Source organism: Etheostoma spectabile, chromosome 4 (genome assembly GCF_008692095.1).
Source record: "Etheostoma spectabile isolate EspeVRDwgs_2016 chromosome 4, UIUC_Espe_1.0, whole genome shotgun sequence".
Lineage (NCBI taxonomy): Eukaryota > Metazoa > Chordata > Actinopteri > Perciformes > Percidae > Etheostoma > Etheostoma spectabile.
In genome coordinates this window covers 17,207,326-17,222,355 of record NC_045736.1, presented here as the reverse complement: position 1 = coordinate 17,222,355, position 15,030 = coordinate 17,207,326, and the positions used below count along the sequence as shown (strand labels likewise).

The 15,030-nt window shown below is 39.6% G+C and overlaps 1 protein-coding gene and 1 long non-coding RNA gene across 4 annotated transcripts; one reads left to right on the top strand and one right to left on the bottom strand.

Annotated features, from left to right (window-relative positions):
- Positions 1-3,335: 3,335 nt before the first annotated feature.
- On the top strand, positions 3,336-13,993 carry LOC116687883 (aminoacylase-1). Of its 3 annotated transcripts, none has more exons than XM_032513587.1 (15): positions 3,336-3,386; positions 4,098-4,244; positions 4,985-5,049; positions 5,172-5,276; positions 5,370-5,464; positions 5,656-5,732; positions 6,038-6,127; positions 7,735-7,791; positions 7,898-7,971; positions 8,083-8,132; positions 10,838-10,982; positions 11,093-11,161; positions 11,247-11,326; positions 11,955-11,985; positions 13,030-13,048. In XM_032513587.1, exons 2-14 carry the CDS (start codon positions 4,118-4,120, stop codon positions 11,977-11,979), a joined length of 1,059 nt encoding a protein of 352 aa, XP_032369478.1. In that variant the 5' UTR covers positions 3,336-3,386; positions 4,098-4,117; the 3' UTR covers positions 11,980-11,985; positions 13,030-13,048. The 3 variants fall into 3 exon arrangements, with proteins under 3 accessions (XP_032369478.1, XP_032369476.1, XP_032369477.1); XM_032513585.1 differs by lacking the exons at positions 11,955-11,985; positions 13,030-13,048 and adding exons at positions 13,387-13,447; positions 13,567-13,993 and having other exon boundaries at positions 3,337-3,386; XM_032513586.1 differs by lacking the exons at positions 11,955-11,985; positions 13,030-13,048 and adding exons at positions 13,387-13,447; positions 13,567-13,993 and having other exon boundaries at positions 3,377-3,398.
- LOC116687884 (uncharacterized) lies at positions 8,356-10,510 on the bottom strand. The gene is made up of 2 exons (XR_004331655.1): positions 10,469-10,510; positions 8,356-8,612 (listed from the first exon to the last, which is right to left on the bottom strand). It is a non-coding gene; the product is annotated as an uncharacterized LOC116687884 (long non-coding RNA).
- Positions 13,994-15,030: the final 1,037 nt, after the last annotated feature.

Genomic DNA, 15,030 nt, shown 5'->3' with positions numbered 1-15,030 from the left:
TATGTTTTCTAAAGTAACAGTGTATTTAAAAAGGAGACAGAGCACACAAAGGAGGGAATGTAATGACAAAAAGCAAGTCAAAATTACAGTATTTGCATGCAAAAGAGTCGCACTCGACACCTTGTCGTTCAAGAACTTATGGGAGCAGGTGGCCAGCAGGTGGCGTAGTGGCATGTTGGTAAATTGGCAATGGCTCTTCGTGCTCCTTAAAGCAGCATGTCTATGGCAGTCTATGCTCGCTCCACGTTGCACACTTGCAGAAAGGGATGCACAGTTTCAAGAATTGTATGATAAAATTACAGATAAATTACAAAAAAAAGCTGGTGCTGCTTTTGTGTGTATTTTCCTTGCCTGTTTGTTGCTCTAATCAAGTTGCTGAGAGGACAGTTTTCTGCTTAACTAAACTATCTTGTCACGAGCAGGTTGCTAGGAGACGATCATCAGGGAAATGTCAGAGCAGAGTACTTCGTCATCATAGGCCCGGATGAGCTTCTCACCCGAGCCTAAAAGGTACTATGACAACCATACAGTTGCACAATGATGTTAATATTCAGTAAAGTCGAATTATACCAGCCATTCGAAACACAAACTCTATTCCTGTGGATGAAAAAAAAATTCAAAACTTTTAGTTGTCCTCTAAGTAAGTCCATTTTAGAAGGAATTAACTTCTTGCTATTAATTGCTATATGCAGTGAAGTGAGTGATGTGAAAATAGACAAATGTGCATACAAGACATTTTCTGGATATTTGTGTATGCTAATACAAACTTAAAACTAACATTCTAAAGATAAAATATGAAACCCAAACCTACAGTGTATTGACCAAAGTCAATTGACACAAAATACATTTATCTTTAGGCATTGTATTTCAAGTAGATGCTGACAAAATGCTGCTTTTTTTCTTTTTTTTTTTAATAACATTTCAGTATTTGGTATCCATGGAAACCATTTGCCCTTCATTATTAACTATTAATAACACACACCAAAAAAAATAAATACACTAAAAGAAACCTGTCTGCTTTGATACCTTGAGTGTCTTGTTGGCTCCATCGTGGGAGAAGCAGGACAGGGGGGTGGGATGGATCACCAGACACAACCGAGCATCTACACTGCTTTAACGGATCACTCATCACGTCATCAATGTGATATTTCAGTTTTTAATAAGTTCCTGTTTTCTCTTTGTCATTATGGGGTATTGAGTGTAGGTTGATAGGGAATTGTTAATGCTACTACAGCATACCAAGTATATATTAGACAACAATGTTCTGTTTCCTGTGTTAGAATGACATGAAGTGAAGTGTGTAAAGCGTTGTTTTTCCTAATTAGGTGTGGAAGAACTTGATAGTGTAAACAAATTCATCCATCATTAGCAGAACTTTACACAGAGCCTGGGTGTCGACCCAACTTGAACTACAATGCCAACTGCGAGCCAGGCCTCATGACCTATCAGTGCACAAACCCACTATTGCTTTTGTAGCTGAATGGAGAAATTTTTTTTCCTGCAGTCAGGATCCAAAATCTTGTGGAAAGCCTTGATGCTGTTTATGGTGGTGTATGTAGTATGACAGTAATGTTTTGTGCATCCACGTACTTTTGGTCATGTTGTATATTTCACTTAAGATCACCAAACCTCCGTGTCTACACTGTTAATTTGCAGTGCAAACAGGATTCTGCATGGTTGGAGTGTTGTGCAAAGATGGAGGGAGCTGTCTGCTGTGCTGTCTTGAGCAGGAGCAGGACTTACCTGATGGACCAGAGGATCAGGGATCGTGTGCTGACTAGGATGAGGAGCAGAGGATCAGGACCCAGGTGGGCCTCTGGTAAAGCGGGTAATTATTTGAAAAAAATGTTTTTTATATGTTGCTGCTTTTCGTTGTGGCTTCCATTGGTTTTGTGTTGGTTTTACCCTTTTCTTGAAAACTGATTCACACGTTTTCTACATAGACTATATTATTAATGGACCAAACCATAGACTGTGTATTATTACTAATACTAATATTATTATATTATTACTATATGTATAGAGTCTATTGTTTGCCACCATTTGTTTTCAAAATAAAGCATTTTCTCAAGATTTAATTGGTTGTAAAATATTTTTTCGTTTACCCACCCTGATTTAAATAGTATATTTTAAGCAATCTTGTCCTCCTTTCCTCCTCCTCGTTTCTACTCATTATTATACATACTGTAACAAACAAACATATGCATTTAAAACATATTTTTGCTACCATACTGTAGCCTATATAATGACATTAAGTCTGTTTTTATTTTCAAAGGTGACCCTTTTAAAGTTAGCTTGGTCAGTTCAGTGGCTAAAAGTAACTAAGTACAGTTAGTCAAATACTGTACCTAAGTTCAAATGTGAGGTACTTATAGGCATTTTTTTTCATGTCACTTAATACTTCTACCCCACTGCGGTTCAGAGTGAAATACAATGTTTTACTACCCTACAATTTTCACAATTGTTTTGTAATTTTTCATGCAAAAAATGTCATTGTTCCGGCTTTGCAAGTCTGAGGATTTAATGCTTTTCCTTGAAATTACTTTAATAATTTCAATGTATTTTTAATCCTTTAAAAGTTTTGGACTATTGGTTGGACTAAACAAACATTGTGCAAGGGTCACAATTGTCTGAAATTTTACAAACCAAGCAATCAAATGAATCGATTACTCAAGAAAAATAATATCAATCCAAAAGAATCATTAGTTGCAGATATGTTTCTGTTAGGATAATTATATTATCAATAAATGGACAGACCACTGGTATTTCTCTCAATTTGTTTACTTGCAAGTTGAGTCAAATTCTGGCACTTACAGCAAAGTATAAAATATGACTAACGCAAGCCTCCAACAGTAGCTTATTTATGAATGAAATGCAGTCACAACAGGGTTGATGCCGTCTCCTCTCGTGTTGATGTTATGTCTGGTCAAGCAGGGCATCTCCTCCGCCTGCCCTACCCTCCCGAACATCCTGTGCCTTTCACAAGGTCAGTTTGTAGTGTCTCACAGGTTTATCTTGTTAGAGTGCCATCTGTATTTTGGATTTTTATGCAAACACAGAAAGTGATATGTAAATCATAATTCCTGTTACCGTCCCATAGAAAATTGTTAAAAAAAACACCTCCACCATACACCTCGACCGACTACAACAGTTAAATCCTTCTTTACATTAATGCATGAGTAATCCTGAAAGGAAAATTTTTACTTATGATACATTTAGTACATTTTATTGATTAAATAATATATATTTTAACAATATATGTTAATGCTTCAAAACAGACGACTGGTCTTTTATTTTGAAGGGCAGAAACTGTTCCAGTCAGCAGCGGTCTGCTGCTGTCAGCTGACTTGTGACACAAACTGATGCTGCGCAACTGACTGAGCGGGGTGAGTATTGTGGTAATAACTAATCTTAGCTAAAAAAAAATTAAATAAATCCACGTTGTTCCCTGTTTACTACCACAGCTTTAAGTAACGCAGCGGTTCAGACGCAGTCAGAGCTTCTACAACTAAAGACAGAATAAGTTAACTAGCTAGCAAACGTTAACGTTACAAGGCAAGCTAACGTTAGCTATTTTAGCATAAAATTGGTCCTCCGCCCAACTTCGACGAGCAGGTAACGACAGCCAACGCTGATGTTACAGGTCTTTGATACAGCATCTGGACTGGAGCTACCATTAGTTAACGTCTCAGTGCGTTTGCTCTGTGGGTTTATTCTGCCAGAGAAAAGACTCTATGAGTTGACATAAGATTAGCCTTTTTATTTAAATTCAGATGTCGCAGCAGCAACACAAAGACAGAAATAGATAAACAGAGAAGTAAAAATAAAATAAAAAATATATTTTTTATTTTATTATAAGTAAAGTAAGTAAGTAAGTCAAAAAAAACAATATATGAACTATACAAGAGCAATACTATTAAATTTTCAAGGTAAGTGATAAGTGAAAGTGACAAGTTAGCTATATTCCCCCTTGTGGGATTAATAAAGGATTTTGAATCTTTTAACCTATAGATTTCTCATTTGATCCTGGCATGTTGGTTATTATGTTTGATTGTAATGTCTTGCTTTTTTTAATGGTGTTATCTGTGCGTCCTCAGAGGAGTAAATAAATCACACCATGCTGCCCGACAAAGATGGTCCAGGTGTTGGAGGCGGGAAGAGCTTTCCTGAGGGAGAGGATCTCTCTGTGAGTCTGTTCAGAGAGTACCTCCGTCTCAAAACTGTCCACCCAGACCCTGACTACGGTGAGATATCTCCATCACAAGACACTGTTTATGTCTCCCAGTTTGTTGGAGATCAGGGTCAAAACAGCTGTTATTTTATATAATTTTACTTAAAACACATGTTTGTAGCTGTGTTTAAAAGTAAACATTCTAAGTCCAGTGTGTGTTGCATTTGCCTGTATCACTTGTATCATCTCATTTACGATTCATCAAAGTCCAATTCTTATCTATGTCAGTTAGCCATTAAATACTTCCAGTTATGTATAAGACTCGTAGTATTGAAAAGAAAGCTAAGCTGCTGAGCAAGGCTCTCACTTCACTGGTCAACCAAAACAAACTGAGGCCCTGACCAAACGAATGGGATTGCACATAGTGGCAGCTGAGATTGTTTTGTCAGAAGGAACTTTGGCCTCATCTTTCATAATAGACCTTAGCCATTTGTGTTGCCTCAGGGTCATTTTCAGGACCTTGCATGGTGGAGGGACTATATCTTCCAGCTGGCCAGGGAGCATCTGAGATACCCAAGTAGTGAGAGCTAGTTAGGACAAAGGACCTTTAGGCTACGTTCCTCACACATTTGTCTCCTCACACTGACCTGAAAGTGGCTGAAAATGGATAGGTGATTTAGGGCTTTATTTTCATTCTTGGTTTTCTGTGGCCTTACTGAAGTCCAACAGCAGCAAAACGTCTTACTGTCCCATGAAGGTTTTATACTATTATTATTATTTAAACAGATTGTTCTACTCTGTTTATTGATAAAGATGCTGCTCTTCGGTTCCTGGACAGAATAGCAGACGAGCTTGAGCTACCCATGAGAAAAATTGAGGTGTGTGTCAGTGATGATAATATAATTCATGTAGCAAACATTTGTGTACGTGCTGTAAACACAGTACATGCATTAGTAATGCTAAAACAGCGGGCCTTATCTGCTCCTCCCTCTCCCTGTAGGTTTGTCCAGGCAGAGTTGTGTCGATTATAACATGGGAAGGGACAAACCCGACTTTGAAATCCATCTTACTGAATTCCCACACAGATGTTGTACCCGTTTACCAGGTATGGCGTTAGTCTCTGTTCATGGCGTTACAATCCTGTTATTATCTGTAATAGACTTGAAAAAAATAGATGTGATATCAATCTCTTCTCCAGGAACATTGGAAATACGATGCTTTCAGTGCTTTCAAAGATGCAGAGGGCAACATTTATGCCCGGGGATCACAGGACATGAAATGTGTAACTATACAGTGGGTATAAACTGCCTTGATAACTTGTTTTATTAAACAGGATTTGTACTCTAGTGTTGTGATCTTCACTTTAAATGATGCTCTGTGAGAAACACCGGTTTTTAAAACCCACTCACTCAACCTGCATACTGTCAGTTCAGACATTTTTCATTTTTGTCATAACATGACGTGTTTTCTTTTGTTCTTTGCAGGTACATCCAGGCAGTCAGAAGACTGAAGGCGGATGGACGGAAACTGATGCGCACTGTGCACTTAATGTTTGTTCCTGGTAAGATATTTGATTGCATTTCTCCTCTATTGGGTTTTAGAGTGCACCTTTTGGTATGTGGAGTTTGGTGACTTTATGTAATTCCCAACCTGAGGAGAGGTTTAATCAGCCAGAATAGTTGAAAACACCGGTGTAGGTATTCAGAGCCTTTAATTAAAATATAATCTGTTATCCAAAACTACTACTACTACTACTACTACTACTACTATTACAGGTTAAGCAGAAGTCAAGCTTTATCCTACTAAAGCATTTTGGCAAATGAAAATTTGACATTAACAACTAAAATATATTTTCTTTCTTTTTAGATGAAGAAGTTGGAGGTCACAAGGGAATGGAAACATTTGTGGAGCATCCGGAGTTCCAAAAATTAAACATTGGCTTTGCGCTTGATGAAGGTAAATAAATAACTGTTTGCAACATCTTTTGAAAATGCGATGAATAAGGGTCTGAACTCTGCAGGTCACTTAGTAACTTAATAAGTTGAAACCGGGTGGAGTTATTAAGTTTCAACTATGACCATGGAAAATTCAGTTTTCTGTTTAGTTTGCAGTTGTCTGTTTAAAATTGTACATCTTGACACCTCAAACATTCCTGCCAATATTGTACAATCACTTTAGGACATTGTGCAGGGTACAGTTTATTAAACTGCAGGTTATTAGTAGCAACAACACATTTGCTTCATGCTACATTACCAGTCACTGGTGACTACGTTTAAACCTCCTTCTTCCCTTTGTTAAGACTATTTGGTTTAGTGCCCTCCAAGGTAAAATGAAGGATTCAAAGAAGGAAACTTTAAATCATTTATTGTTGTGGCATCCTGAACGTTAATCATATTCCCATATCAAGACATCTTGTCAGGCATTATCACTTTTTTCCTCCTTCCTTTTTTAACGTTTTTATTGATTCCACAGGAACTGGTACAATAAACATAAATGCCTTTTTTTCTTGCATTTTCACCCCAAACCCCAAGTCCAACATATAATATTGCAAGTATAACAATAGTGGGAATTACTTGTACTCCTACATATGTCTGTACACATAATGCAATAAGATGAATATGTAGGACACATTTACGCACATGTGTACATCTGTATACATACAGATACTACATGTACAAAAGGAAGAAATACAATATATATAAATAATAAATCAATTTCTTATGGGTTATTCATACAGAATAAAAACTAGGGCTGGATGATAAGATTTCAAATGTATAAAACTATAAATTGTCACATTTGCTTAATAAAATAAATATAACAATTAACATTTTGGGGCATTTATTAAAGACAGTGGATAGAGCATAGCAAATGAGGTAGCGAGAAATGCAACAAAGGTCCCCAGCTGAACTGGGAACATTGCAGCTCATAGTTAGCACCTTGACCCCTGGGGAGATGCATCATTTTTTTTAGTTTAGAGATGCTTTTATTTCCTTGTGAGTTTACTTGTGATGTTAATGAATTACAGTATAGCCAGATAAAGGTGGAGGAAATTGGATGGTAGGATTTTTGTTGGATGTCTTTGAGACAATTTCTAAAAATTTGCAATATTTATACATTTAGGTCTGTGAGAAATCTATAATGTCAGTAATTTGATAAATGTATTTGTTGTCCATCCCTAGGCGAATGTTTGACGTGTCCAAAATGCAGCTGTCAGCATATTGGTGTTTGATTCAGAGCCAGTGTTTGATTTGTTCTGATGTGCACAAAGTCAGATGTTGGATGTGCGATGGTCGTTGGGGTCAAAGTCTGACAACCAAATATTTAGATGTTTTTATGTTACCGACTGTGCCAAATGACCCTCATTGATTTTTAAGCCAACTGCAAATGTGTGCTGAAATTCAGTCCCTGCTCGCAGAGGTTCATAAATCCTCCTGTGGTGTAGTTGCTAATCTGTGCATACAACTTCTGTCCTTTGCCCCAGAGTTTTCCTTTTTGTAGTTATATTTATGCACTAGGCTAATGTTACATGTTAAGTGTTTTATTTGTCTACATGTGTCCTGTAGGTCTGGCCAATCCTGGCGAGGCCTTCACTGTGTTTTATGGCGAGAGGAACCCTTGGTGTGAGTGTAAAAAACAAACAATAAAAAAAATCTTATCAGATTTAAGGATTTGTGAAAGGTTGATAAAATCGAACATGAATCATGCAGAATTACTTACTCTTTCCAGGGATTACAATCCACTGCCCAGGCAGTCCAGGCCATGGGTCGAGGTTTGTGGAGAACACAGCAGCTGAGAAGCTGGTAAGTGTCAGTGTTATGCAACCAATTAATAAAACTATTTAATCATAAAACATGTTGTTACAAGGACTAAGTAGAACACTATCAGTGACCATACTGCTTTGTACTTCTCAGCGCCATGTCATAAACTCCTTCCTGGACTTCAGACAGAGGGAGAAACACAGGTGAAATTGAACTGTTTTTCATCTTGTCTTATCAAATAATGTATATGGCGAGACACCTTTTCTCTTCAATCATGAACATATTTACTGAAATATAATCTGCATGGTGAAGTTATTCTCCAAATGTGAGCTTTAAAGTTTGATTACCTACATGAAGTCTTGGTATTAAAAGTCCTCTATGCTGCTTTTCATTAGATACAAATCATATGCTGAAAGCATCTCACTAATGGCTGTAAACATACTGTCATTTTGACTGTTCTATTTATGCAAGAGTTGCTCTGAATGGCCTTTGTGTCTGTTTATGGCTGGCTCCTCCCAAGAGTAATGCTACCAAGATGTTTTAATGAACAGTGTGTACAGTAAAATGCCACATTCAAAGCTGAAGAATGTAGGATGTCCTGATGTATGGACTACTCCTGTACAGATAATTATCTGCCTCCTGTGCTAAAACCCATTTAACAGAATAATGACACAAAGAAATGGCTGGCTCTGGGGACGTGGAATGTCACCTCTCTGGGGAAAGGAGCCGGAACTTGTGCGGGAGGTGGAGCGCTACCGGTTAGATCTGGTGGGGCTTACCTCTACGCACAGTCTCGGTTCTGGAACCGTACTCCTGGATAGGGGTTGGACTCTGTCCTACTCCGGAGTTGCCCATGGTGTGAGGCGCCGGGCGGGTGTGGGGTTACTCACAAGTCCCCGGCTGAGTGCCGCTGCGTTGGAGTTTACCCCGGTGGACGAGAGGGTCGCCTCCCTACGCCTGCGGGTGACGGGGGGGAAAACTCTGACTGTTGTTTGTGCATATGCACCAAACAAGAGTTCGGAGTATTCGGCCTTCTTGGAGACCTTGAATGGAGTCCTGTATGGGGCTCCAGTAGGGGACTCCATAGTTTTCCTGGGGGACTTCAATGCACACGTGGGCAATGATGGAGATACTTGGAGAGGCGTGATTGGGAGGAACGGCCTCCCTGATCTAAACCAGAGTGGTTGTCTGTTGTTGGACTCCTGTGCTAGTCATGGATTGTCCATCATAAACACCATGTTCGAACATAGGGATGCTCATAAGTGTACTTGGTACCAGAGCACCCTAGGCCAAAGGTCAATGATCGATTTTATAATCGTTTCATCTAATCTGAGGCCGTATGTTTTGGACACTCAGGTGAAGAGAGGGGCAGAGCTGTTAACTGATCACCATCTGGTGGTGAGTTGGGTCAGGGGGTGGGGGAAGACTCTGGACAGACCTGGTAAGCCCAAACGGGTAGTGCGGGTAAACTGGGTGCTGCGGGAGTATGGGGTGAGGGGGTCCCTTCTCAGGGCCATCCAATCTCTGTATGACCAAAGCAAGAGCTGTGTCCAGGTTCTCGGCAGTAAGTCGGACTCGTTCCAGGTGAGGGTTGGCCTCCGCCAGGGCTGCGCTTTGTCACCAATCCTGTTTGTAATATTTATGGACAGGATATCGAGGCGTAGTCGGGGCGGGGAGGGGTTGCAGTTTGGTGGGCTTGGGATCTCATCGCTGCTTTTTGCGGATGATGTGGTCCTGATGGCATCATCGGTCTGTGACCTTCAGCACTCACTGGATCGGTTCGCAGCCGAGTGTGAAGCGGCTGGGATGAGAATCAACACCTCTAAATCTGAGGCCATGGTTCTCAGCAGGAAACCAATGGAGTGCTTTCTTCGGGTAGGGAGTGAGTCCTTACCCCAAGTCAAGGAGTTTAAGTACCTTGGGGTCTTGTTCGCAAGTGAGGGGACCATGGAGCGTGAGATTGGTCGGAGAATCGGAGCAGCCAGTGCGGTATTACATTCCGTTTATCGCACCGTTGTGACGAAAAGAGAGCTGAGCCAGAAAGCAAAGCTCTCGATCTACCGGGCAATTTTCGTTCCTACCCTCACCTATGGTCATGAAGGCTGGGTCATGACCGAAAGAACGAGATCCAGGGTACAAGCGGCCGAAATGGGTTTCCTCAGGAGGGTGGCTGGCGTCTCCCTTAGAGATAGGGTGAGAAGCACAGTCACCCGAGAGGAGCTCGGAGTAGAGCCGCTGCTCCTTCGCGTCGAAAGGAGCCAGTTGAGGTGGTTTGGGCATCTGGTAAGGATGCCTCCTGGGCGCCTCCCTAGGGAGGTGTTCCAGGCACGTCCAGCTGGGAGAGGCCTCGGGGAAGACCCAGGACTAGGTGGAGAGATTATATCTCCAACCTGGCCTGGGAACGCCTCGGGATCCCCCAGTCGGAGCTGGTTGATGTGGCTCAGGAAAGGGAAGTTTGGGGTCCCCTACTGGAGCTGCTGCCCCCGCGACCCAATACCGGATAAGCGGATGAAGATGGATGGATGGATGGATGGATGACAGAAAAAATGAAATAGTGATTATGTTATGCAGGTTGTGTGTGTATGCACTAGTGTGTGTAAATAGTATATATAGTATGTAAATAGGCTTTTCTTGTAATTATGCTAATTAATGTTTTATTTTACAAGGCTGTCATTTCTTTTTAAGTCTCAGGAAATTAAGAACTCCAGACAACTAACTTAACTCTAACTAAAATACCAGTTTTAGAACCTTACCTCTATGAACATGAGCGGAAATTCTTTGGTACAAAGAATAACAGATTTGATGTAGTTTTCTTTGATTAAAAGTCTAGTGTTGGCCTTGCAAAAAATGCAATCCTGCTTTAGATTTAATTACATTTATTATTGTGTGTGTGTGTGTGTGTTTTTAGGCTAAATACCAGTGAATGTTTTACGCTTGGGGATGTCACCACAGTGAATATGACCATGGTCAAAGGAGGCGTGGCCTACAACGTCATCCCAGCTGAAATGGATGTCAGCTTTGACCTAAGAATACCACCTACAGTAAACCTACAGGTGTGTGTCTGTCTGTCTGTCTGTCTCGGACATCTGATCTACTGGCAGATGCGTCCATGTGAAATGACCTATAGCTCAATGTTGACTCTAAATTATTATAATCCTACCAGGAATTTGAAAGACAGATCAAAGAGTGGTGTAAAGAAGCAGGAGAAGATGTCACTTATGAATTTGCACAGGTCAGTGAGCATTGACTCAATTATAAAATAGCTGTTGCCTTGTTCCTGTTGTCAAAGCGATTAAATTAGCCGCCATCCATTGCAGAAACATATGAACCAGAACTTGACTTCTACAGAGGAGAGTGATCCTTGGTGGAGCGCCTTTAGTTCTACCTGCAAGGCAATGTGAGTACACCATACATCTGAATGTAATTTCAACATTTCCTTTGCACGTTAGAGTGCAGATGTCCGATCTTGTGCAAAAAACTTTATAATTTTCTATATTAGGCAAGGCAAGGCAAGGCAGCTTTATTTGTATAGCACATTTCAGCAACAAGGCAATTCAAAGTGCTTTACACAAAATCAGTTAAACAGATAAAACACAAGTAAAAACAGTTAAAAATCACAAGCATTAAAAACCGGTAAAACACATGAATAGACAGTTAAAAACAAAGAGAAACATAAAACACAAGAATAAAATTTACATATATATTATAGAATTTTTACTATAAAAGTTAGTAACTTAATTAAGGCTCATCTCCACCTACCAATGTACCTAATTTGACAGTTCTCATCATCTGTTTACAGTAGATGAACAATCAAACATTTCTAAATCTTCTAAATAAAATCTTCTGTCTACTTTTCTGGCCATTATTCAGTGCCATACTCAGAAACGGAAAAGGAGACATTTGGTTGGATACTGAATTGGTGACGGTAATCTTGAAACTGTGGTGATTTTAGATCTTCTGTGTTGCTGGTTCAACATGTGTGTGAAGCATCCACGTTAATAATACTTTTTAATGAATTGCTTCAAAGTCTTCACTACATACATTATATGAGTCTGGATAAGCCTGTCACGATAATAAATTATGCTGGACAATAACTTGTCCCAGAAATTATTGCGATAAACAATAATACTGTCGTTTCGAGACCATTTTCATCTAAGATAATGATAATGGCATATAAATGAAGGTACAAAGATCAATAAACTTTTATTTCTAGTGAATATTTAACACTGGAACTGGAAGACATTTTAAGTATGTGGCCATCTGCCACATCGCAAGTAAATGTTTGTTCCAAAATATTTTTGTTTTCAGATTTAATTTTGGCTAAGGTGTAGCTACTTTTTTCTGATCCTCTGCAGGTTGGAGCTTTGCTGGGGCGGGCCCAACACACACACACACACACCACACACACACACACACATACACACCAGACGGCAGCCACCACATCACTTCTGTTTACTGATAGCTATTGTTTAAGTGCTGATTTTTGGCAGCCTGCCTTCCAAAAGAAAGCACAATGAAATTAAATAACCGATCACTAACCGTTGACCAACACGCAGGTAACGGAGTCTCTGACACACTGACAGCAAACAGCTGTAGGCTTGTACCAGTTAATGTTCTGTGCATTGTCGGACACATGCAGCCACTTTCCTGAGAACGCTTGCGAGACTGACAAGTCCACAGCAGCCTATGGCGTTTATGTTCGATCCTTTCTCCACCAACTCCACTGGCAGGTTGTCAACTGTGTGGTTTAGAATGAAAGAGAGAAAACGGGACACCAAGAAACACGGGGGATATCGCTCATGTACTTTATTTATATTTTGACGGCGCCTTGCATTTCCTCTGTCTCTCTCTCTCTCCGCCAGGAGTCCCGCTTTCCCACACAAAGACCATGTGACTGACAAGAGGGGTTCACTCCTCGATACGCTAAGGAACCGAGAGTGGTCATCCAGTCTCTTTGGTTGAGAGAGAGAGAGAGAGAGAAAAAAGGAAAACAAACAAGCATGCAAATGAAAATTATTGCGTCCGGAAAAATGATCAAGCTCATTTTTTTTATGGTGCGATTAATTGATTTATTGACTATCGCAACAGGCCTAAGTCAGAACTGACATTGATGTAAACTGCAACTTGACTGCCTGGCTGAGGTATACAATTGGGAGGCGGTAAATCTTTTAGTTTAGAAAGAACTGCGATCTGTCCTGTCAACAGGGACTTTTCTTGTATTGGCATCTGACGAAAAACTGATTTTCTTTTTCCACTGAATATGCATTCAACTGTAAATGTATGTAGGATCTTTTTATAATGCCTATCTAACAAAGGCTGTAGCACTTTTAGGATATGTTTATGACATGATTTATCTAGATAATCCTAGCAAAGGACTGCACTGAATCAGTCCTTGTATCATGAAAACTTCAGTAATAATAACACATTAACAATAACACATCAATATCTCCTCTGTAGGAACATTACTCTGGAAAAGGAGATATTTCCAGCTGCCACAGATAGCCGTTTTATTCGAGCGGTAAGTATAAGAACTGAATATGATAGAAGGGAATCAATTTGACTTTTTCATCAGGATTTATCAAGACATATCGCTCCTGCAGTTCTGTGCCCGGTAATAGGTTTCTTTGTTTAATCTAGGTGGGTATCCCTGCTATCGGCTTTTCCCCAATGAACCGGACGCCAATTCTGCTGCACGATCACAACGAGTATCTGAACGAGCATGTTTTCCTGAAAGGCATCAGCGTGTTTGAGAGGCTCATCTCAGCTCTCACCAGTGTTCCTGCCTTTCCTGATGAGGCCTAGACAGATCTTAATTTTAATCCTCTCTAAAATGCATTTCAATGATGATTTGAATATTTTACTTGAACATTTTGCAGAGATTACCAAAGAATAATAACATGTACTGTATATCATTAGGCCAAACTGAGCACCTAGCCTTTTTGTTCTTTTATTTGATGATTCTCAGGATATAGGCTCAGTAAACTTGGCATTAATCAGTATTGCAGCAGAATTTTAACATACTTACTGCATGTCAACATTGTTGATTAAGTTTGCCTATGCAGTCTTAAAAATGTCTAACCTATCGTGTAAACAATGTTTTCTCCATATGGAAAAAATCATCTTACTAAAATGTGAAGATGACTTTGATCAACTCTTAGATCAAATGTCATTTTGTTGCTACTTTTTAATTTTAGCTTTATTTTGAAACTTTGATTCCACAGATATCACTTTTATTTAATAAACTGGAATTGAATAAATATATTTGTTCATTGCTTCCATGTTTGGGTGTTATGATGGAGAGTCCAGCCTACACACCAAAAGGACCTACAGCATTATGTACCAGTTATTAACAAAGAGCAAGTCGGAATTATAGCAAGCTAGTATTACACAAAGTGTCCAAAAGGAAGCAGGGAGGCTGAATACAACATTATAAAACACATTTTTAGCCATGGTAGCAACATGGCTCCATGGATGACAATGTTGGTTGTTCCACAACCAGATTGAAATATTTCAACTATTGGATGGATCTGCTCCCCAGAGGATGAATCCTACTAACTCGTGATCGACTGACTTTTTCTCTACTGCCAGCAGGTTGACATTTTTGGCGTTTAGTGAAATTTCTCCACATCTACCGGAGGAATTAACACAAACTTTGACACAGATGAATTCTAATTACTTTGGTGACACCTTTAACTTTTCATCTAGCACCATCATCTGGGCCATATTTTTATTTCTCTTTAATTTATAATCAAGTAACTGCAAAACTACAGACATCCCGATCAAGTTGTGTTTTTGTGCTATTTAGAGAATATTAGCATGCTAACACTCTAAACTAAGATTTTGAACATGGATAACATTATACCTGCTAAAAATATGCATGCTACCATTGCCATTTTGAGAATGTTAGCATGTTAATGCTAACATTTAGCTAAAAGCATTGCTGTGCCTGCAGTTTCAGACTATCTTCTTGTCATTCTCTACAGTGCTGTTGAGACAGGTCTGGCAATGCCAGACTAAGACTATTCTAATATTAATGCAGTCAAATATCCAATATTTAGTAGAAAATGGACTGCTCTCACTGCTTATGGACTAAAACAATTT

Excerpts from the sequence above, each read along its gene's own strand:
- LOC116687883 (XM_032513585.1), top strand. The coding sequence starts at position 4,118 with ATGCTGCCCGACAAAGATGGTCCAGGTGTTGGAGGCGGGAAGAGCTTT. Across the intron at positions 11,162-11,246 it reads TCACTTATGAATTTGCACAG|AAACATATGAACCAGAACTT; the intron begins GTCAGTGAGCAT and ends CATCCATTGCAG. Across the intron at positions 11,327-13,386 it reads AGTTCTACCTGCAAGGCAAT|GAACATTACTCTGGAAAAGG; the intron begins GTGAGTACACCA and ends TCTCCTCTGTAG.